Raw genomic sequence first — 8138 nt, 5'->3', positions numbered from 1 at the left:
AGAAATTTTGGGTTATGGCAGAGACGTGTCAAAGATTTGTTGGTGCAACAAGGGATGGTGAAAGCGTTATATAAGATGAAACCAGAAGGGATGGCAGACATAGATTGGAAGGAACTTAAGGCGAAAGCGGTGGCTACTATTCGGCTTTGTCTAGGAGATGACGTGATATATTATGTCATAGACGAAGAATCTATGGCGGCAGTTTGGTTGAAACTAGAAACTCGGTATATGTTAAAGTCGTTGACGAACAAGCTCTATCTAAAGCAGCGGTTGTACGGCTTGAAAATGGTGGAGGGCTCGGATCTGAGCCAACACATCAACGCATTCAATCAGAGAATTAGAGATCTGAAGAGGGTTGATGTAAAGTTCGAAGACGAAGACAAGGCGTTGATGCTATTGAATTCACTCCAAACTTCTCCTACGTATGAGAATTTGGTTACAACTCTGACACGTGGGAAAGAGTCCTTGGAGTTAGAGGATGTTACAAGAGCCATGTTGGCTTTTCATCAAAGGAAGAAAATCAATGATGAAAGTTCTCAAGGAAAAGGGTTACTTGTAAAGGGTAACCAAGAGTGTGGAAGAAGCATTAACAAGGGTGGTTCGAATGGCAAGAATTCTTGGTCAAAGTCCAGGAGGAGAAAGGACATCATCTGTTATAAGTGCGGAAAGAAAGGGCACATGAAGCGGGATTGTCTAGACTAGAAGAAGAGAAATGATGACGAGAATGAAGGTTTCTCAAAATCTGCCAACGTAGTGGAAGACAATTCAGATGATGCTGATGGTGATATGCTTTCTGTTGCATCAAATTCAGAGCATTCTGTAGATTCTTGGATTCTGGACTCAGCATGTTCGTTTCACGTAACATCCAACAGAGATTGGTTTGACACCTACAGGTCAGTTAATTCTAATATAATTACTATGGGTAATGGTGCACATTGTAAAATTACTGGCATAGGTAATATCAGGATTAAGATGTTTGATGGTGTTATTAGAACGTTATGTGATGTTAGACATGTACCAGAAGTGGAAAAGAATTTGATTTCATTAGGAACCTTAGACTCAAACAGTTATGGTTTTAAGTCTGAAGGTGAAGTAATAAAGGTGACTAAGGGTGCGATGGTAGTGATGAAGGGGCAGAAAAGTTCAAAGAATATCTATAAACTGTTAGGAAGTGCAGTTGTAGGTGGAGTCGCTTCTGTGGAGTCTGTGTCAGATTGTACTGTTTTGTGGCATATGCGGTTGGGTCATATGAGTGAGTGGGGCATGTTGGAGCTTCATAAGAGAAATTTGTTGAAGTGTGTTAAAACGTGCAAGCTTGAATTATGTAAATTCTATGTTTTGGAAAAGCATAATCGAGTATAATTCAAGACAGCCACACATAAGACAGATGGCATTCTTGACTATGTTCATTCTGATGTTTGGGGACCAGTGAGGATAGCATCACGGGGAGGACATATGTATTTCATGATCTTTATTGATGATTTTTCCAGAAAGGTTTGGGTGTACTTCATGCGGCACAAATCAGAAATGTTTGCCAAGTTCAAATTGTGGAAAGCTGAAGTGGAGAACCAGACTGGGAAGAAGGTTAAGTGCCTCAGGACAGATAATGGAACTGAGTATACAAACGACAAGTTCAGAGATTTCTGTGAGTAGCATGGTATAAAGAGACATTTCACAGTATGCAAGATACCACAACAAAATGGTGTGGCGGAAATGATGAATAGGTCTATTGCAGAGAGAGCACGATGTCTCAGGTTGAATGCTGGACTTGCAAAGATTTTCTGGGCAGATGCAGTAAAGATGGCATGCTACTTGATCAACAGGTCACCGAGAGTAGTATTAGATGGGAAAGTTGCAAAGGAGGCGTAGACAGGTAATAAGGTACATTACTCTGGTTTGAGAGTATTTGGTTGTCCAGCGTATGTGCACATACCTAGTGAAGAACGATCGAAGCTTGATCCAAAGTCTAGACAGTGTGTCTTTCTCGGATATGGGAAAAGGGTTACAAGTTTTTGGATCCGAAGGCAAACAAGGCGATAATCAGTAGAGACGTGGTATTTGATGAAAATTTCATGTTGAAGAGTAGTAGAGTACTCAGGATAAAGAGAAGCAGGTGCCAGAAAGCAGTAGCAGTGATAAGTAGGTAGCGCAGGTGGAGTTAGAGACTCATGTGCAGGAGAACACTTCTTAGGGTACAGAGACCTCTACTTCAGGAGTTAAGGAGCATCACACTATAGCCACAGACAGGCCTAGACGCACTATCAGGCCACCAACCAGGTATGGTTTTAAAGACATGGTTTCTTATACTCTTGTCATCAGCAGCGGAGATCCTACTACTTTTCAAGAGGCTGTCAATAGCCAAGAGAAGAGCAGATGGGTGAGTGCTATGGTGGAAGAGATAGAGTCTCTGCATAAAAACCAGACGTGGGATTTGGTGGAGCTTCTAGAGAGGAAGAGGGCGATAGGGTGCAAATGGGTGTTCAAGAAAAAGGAAGCAGTATCAGAAAAAAAGGGGGAGAAAAGTTCAAGGCTCGCCTAGTAGCAAAGGGTTATTCACTGCAGAAAGGGGTTGATTATGAGAAAATATTTTTCCCAGTGGTCAGACATACTTTCATCAGAGCGGTATAGGCGTTGGTAGCTCATTATGACATGGCATTGGAGCAAATGGATGTGAATACAACTTTTCTGCATGGTGATTTGGAGGAGCAGATTTACATGGAGCAGCCAGAATGGTTCAGTCAACTTGGACAGGAGCACTTGGTTTGTAAATTGAAGAAGTCACATTATGGGCTGAAGCAGTCTCCAAGGCAGTGATATAAGTGGTTTGACTCCTATATAATCAGAATTGACTGCAGGAGATGTGAGTATGACTGTTGTGTGTATATGAAGAGCCTTGATGATAACTCATTTATTTTTCTGTTATTGTACGTGGATGATATGCTTATTGCAGCTAAGAGTATAGTGGAGGTTAACAAACTGAAAGTTTTGTTGAGTAGAGAATTTGACATGAAGGATTTGGGCGCAACCAAGAAGATTCTTAGGATGGAGATTCACAGAGACAGGGATGCCAAGAGATTGTGGTTATCTCAAGCTGGCTATGTGAAGAAGATGTTGGAGAGGTTTAGCATGGAGAATGCGAAACCGGTAAGCACACCTTTGGCGAATCATTTCTGTTTGTCTACCTCACAGTATCCAAAGACAGTTGAAGAAGCTGAAGACATGTCTAAGGTCCCATATGCTAATGCAGTGGGGTATCTAATGTATGCTATTGTATGTACCAGGCCAGATTTGGCTCATGCAGTCAATGTGGTGAGCAAGTACATGGCGAATCCGAGGAGACAGCACTGGGATGCAGTCAAATGGATTTTCAAATTCTTGAAAGGTATTACAGAGTATAGCACCACTTTTGTCAGACAGAAAAGTGATTTGTTAGTTGTCGGATATGTGGATGCAGATTATGCACGGGATTTGGATGACGAGAGGTCGACCACGGGTTATGTGTTTACTCATGCAGGAGGACCCATATGTTAGAGGTCTATGATCCAATCTACGGTTGCGATGTCCATGACTGAGGTGGAGTACATGGCAGCAGCAGAGGCTGCAAAGGAAGCTTTGTGGCTTACAGGGTTAGTCAGGGAGCTGGGTATTCAGCAAGGCGGAGTTCCGTTGTATTGTGACAGTCATAGTGCCATTTACTTGTTTAGGCTTTTGGGCTAGAATTGTGTTCAATTATATATATTAATGTACTATGAGTAAAAACTCTGTAACCACTTTATCTCCCAACAGGTTATCTCTAGGACCACTTTTGTGGATATGAGCTTCCTTTGTACCATATATGCACATTTGTCTATACCCTAATTGCAAAAGAGACCCACTATGCATGCATGTGCACCATTTCGGTTGTAGTTGCCAAAACGACTATCATCTCTAACATATCATACATCATTACTAGCTCTAGTACCATTACGAAGATTGGCACATACGAGAGTCTTCTAGTGAGACTATAATATAACATGTTGAATATTACTTAATCCAAAACTTAAGCCTATGAATTTAAGACTGACCACTTATGTTATATTAACTTCTCCATCTTATAACTAAAAGAAAGGGGGAAAGGGAGTGAACCACCTCAATGGCCATAAGTGTGGTCAAGTCACCCCCAAGTGGCCTGAGGATGGTTCTAGCCACTCTAGACTGGTTATAAGAAATGGTCAAATCACCTCATGACCAAATGGCTCTTAAATTTGTCTGATCTCATGAATGAGGAAGGGGTCAACTAGTTTGTTGGTAGGATTAAAAACTCCAAGGCTAATCCTTCAACCATGAGGATGTCATTATCATTTATCATACCTCCTTTTTCTTTTTTCTTTTTTTTTTTTTTGGAATAATCATTTATCATACTTGGTTGCACTTCTTTGCATGCTTTCATTTTCTTGGTCCATCCGTTATTGATAGTTGACAGTTGACACCACTCTGATTTCGACCAGTGGTCCAAGTGCATGATGGAAGGCCTTTTCACTACGTTTAGGAGGATAATATTGTCTTTATATTTTAAGGGGTAAATTTTTTGGACAAATTTGTCCTAAATAAATACACTAAATGAATACTCTTCATTTCAAATGAAATGGAGAGGATCCGTTTCCCACAACTAGATACATTTCTGCCTTTTCAACTGAGAAAAGGAAAATTTGAAAAAAAAAAAAAATTGCATTTAATACTACCACAACATTTAATGATAGAGGAATGCTACAGTTTACTTTAGTGTTCTTTTGATCATACGTGGATGTTGTTTTCTAAAAAAAAAAAACCTTATCCCACGGGTCACTCATTTTATTTTATTTTAGAAAATAATATATACGTTGAATCAGGAAAACATCAGAAAAAAACCATAGCATTTATCTTAATGATATCACATCTAACTTTGTAAATGATATGATGGAACTAAATCCTCTCCTCTCGTATTGCAATTTTTTAAAGCTTGGGAGAACATTGCAAATAAAGTGGTAGTTTGAGGGCATAAGTACAGTTCCCATATCTATTTTTGTTTGAAAAAAAAAAGAAGAAGAAGAAGGAATATTTAGGTTTGAAATCTTTTAGAATGTTACCTTTAAAGTTAGAAGATAACATTCATTAATGAGTACACTAACATCTCCAAGCACTTAGAATACAATTAAGCATTAGTTTGAAACAAATTTTTAAAAAAACTCTTATCTATTGCTTCTTGTTTCGATTTTGCCAGTATTCGTTTTCCCACATTTCCACTTGCTTTATAGATTTATCCTTAGTCTCTAGAAATGCTCTTAGTGAGGAAGGGTCAAAAGGAGGAGGCATGGCGCATGGGGCAGAAGCAGCAGGAGACTTCACCATGGAATCCTCCATGAATTTCTTCCACGTACCATTAGCCAGGCATGCCATTGTTTCTGAACACAGCTCGACAGCCCCTGGAGGAATAGATGGCTTGAATCTAAAGAGCTTCCCATATTCATTCAACAAATGAAACATGTAGTCGTATATGTACTCCATCTTTAGACCCTCTTGCAGGAACTTGCTTCCTGCCTCCCCTATGGCCTCAGCCTGCATGTCAAACACAAAAGGAAAAACAAAACAACAATAATCAAATGAAAACATCAACACATTTTGCTAATGAGAGAGAGAGAGAGAGAGAGAGAGAGAGAGACCTTTTGTGTGTGATTGTTGCCCCATTCCACAGCAAACTTGAGAGAGGTGCATTTGGTGTTGTCTCTAATGGGCCAGTAGTGGTGCAATGGCACCATGCCTCTAATGAAGAAATCATAGTAACGAGGCCTTACCAGCAAGGCCATGGAGTCACATGCTAGAATGTATTTCTCACTTACCGACCATGCCCATCCTTCTATGTATATCTTATATCTAATTCCATATCAAACTTTTTTAGGTCAAAAAGAGAAAAATGGAAATTTGCAACCAAAAAAAAAAAAAAGTTTTAAGGGAAATTAAACTTCACAAAACCCTCAACGTGTTTTGAAATTACCTTGCCAAAGTTTAAAAACTCTCGATTTAGGGTATCGAATTTTCAATTTTTTGCAATGTCTCGCATCATTCGGATTTTCTATTAAATCTTGTCAAAATTTACAAAATACTCATATTTTTTATTATATAAAAACAAAAAAATTGCAAAGATTCAACGCTTGAATCTTTACAATTTTTTTTTTCAATAAAAAATGGTATTTTGAGAATTTTAACAAGATTTAATGGAAAATTTTAATGAAGGGGGACATTACAAAAAATTGAAAGTTCAATACCCTAAATTGAGAGTTTTTAAACTTTTGAAAGGTAATTTCAAAACGCACGAAAGTTCAGGGTTTTGTAAAGTTTTTCCTCGTTTTAATTTGGAACATAACTAAATTCTTGATATCTACCTGTGAGTGCATTGGTCTTCTAAATTTGATTGTTTGTACCCTATTTTGGATTCTTTGCCCCAGTCCTGAAATTAGAACATATGATACAAGAAATGTTTTTATTCATCATGATCAACATATTGAATTAATTCTTTTTTATTCCATTTTTTTTTTTTTTTTTGTGAATAATTCATGACAAGAGAATTTGTATTATTAACCTGTACATAGAGGCGAGTGTTCCAGTCATCTTTGTCTGAGGCATTACATTTCAGAAGGTCTTTCCTAGTTGGAGCCACAAATGGATTCCCTCTCCAGTAAGCATAGGGTACCCTGTCCTTCCACTTGCTTCTTTTGTTTCCTTCTTTTATGTCCTCCAACATGCTTCTCCATGGCTTTATATTGGTCTCAGCCCTACAAAAAAAAAAAAAAAAAGTTAAAAGCTTAATTAATTACAATTTTTTTATTAATTAAGGATAATGTGAATTTATTTAAAGAAATTTTATTATTACCAGCCCCAAAAAGACCAATCCGGGAACACAATATCCAAACTCCATCCGTCCGAACAATAGCGAAACAAAGGCGGTGGGCCCGCATTTGGGCCCCGAAAGTCCTTAGATCGGATGACGGGGCGATCATCACAGTCAAACATGAGGTCCAAATCGGGCAATCTCCCAGGGTACCACCTCAGGAGCTGCAAGATGCCCCACAAAGTGAACATGTCTCTGGTCTGGATCGACGGCCTGTACTTCTCCACGTAGGCCTTCCCGTCCACGATCAAAAGCCTGAAATGGGCGGTCCTGCGGGCCCGCTCCACCATGTCCCTTGTGATTCCCGTGTCCTTCCAGTGCCGTAGATCCTCGTGAATCCAACGGAAGTATGATGGGCACGTTGTGTTTAGTAGTGGACGGTCAGGATTGGTGGGTTTGTGGGTGGTGGGGTAGTCTCTTGGACATGTTTGTGTTAGGTTTCCTTTGGTGCATTTAAGTGGGAATTCTTGCTTTTGTGGTGATTTTTTTAATCCTTGTATTGTTTTCTTTGTGCAACTACCAGAAAACACCGACTGCCAAGCACACAGATAACAATTAATAAATCAGATACCATTTGGGTTTCACAAAGTTGGTCATCTTCCTCTTGTTATTATTATATACCGAAATTAATAGACAATGATCACTTGTTTCGGATAAGCGTGTTCGATAGATAAGTCTGATAACTCTTTTTTATTTAAAGAAGGATTCTCAACTGGAAAAGAGTCAGTCTATTCTAAATAAATGACAGAATTGTTAAAAAAATTATAAAATGACAATTCTATCCTTCTAAACGAAGGGACTGGTTCCTTTCCAGTACTTTCCTCTATATGCCCGAATTGCAGTGCAATTTGAACACCCCAATTACAAGGGATCTTCGTTAAAAAAAAAGAAAAAAAGATTGAAATTCATGAAAGTAATAACAAGTAATTATAATAGAAATTCATGAAGTTGAGAAAATAAGAATGCTATTTATAATTTTTTTACAAAACAGATATATTAAGTGGGATTTGGGGTATATATGTATATGATGAAAAGGTGGTAAAAAAAGACTTACAGCATCAATCCAGCCTTCAAACACCAAGACACAGACAAGGAGGAGGAAGAAGAAGAAGATGGCAGTAAGTGTTGCAACATTCTTCTTTACTCGTAGCCAACGGGATCCAGCAAGATGCCTGGGAAGCCCTGACCCACTACTCCATAACATATTAACTTGTTTCTCATTACTCCTTTTCAT

General features: G+C 38.8%; 1 protein-coding gene across 1 annotated transcript; it reads right to left on the bottom strand.

Moving 5' to 3' along the window:
* Positions 1 to 5211: 5211 nt before the first annotated feature.
* Positions 5212 to 8138, bottom strand: LOC132188363 (uncharacterized). The gene is made up of 6 exons (XM_059602790.2): positions 7959 to 8138; positions 6887 to 7437; positions 6596 to 6788; positions 6399 to 6463; positions 5679 to 5889; positions 5212 to 5574 (listed from the first exon to the last, which is right to left on the bottom strand). Exons 1-6 carry the CDS (start codon positions 8136 to 8138, stop codon positions 5212 to 5214), a joined length of 1563 nt encoding a protein of 520 aa, XP_059458773.2.

Source organism: Corylus avellana, chromosome 6 (genome assembly GCF_965113065.1).
Source record: "Corylus avellana chromosome 6, dhCorAvel1.hap1.2, whole genome shotgun sequence".
Taxonomy (NCBI): Eukaryota; Viridiplantae; Streptophyta; class Magnoliopsida; order Fagales; family Betulaceae; genus Corylus; species Corylus avellana.
Note: the sequence above shows the minus strand (reverse complement) of the source record. Positions and strands in the feature narration are given on the sequence as shown.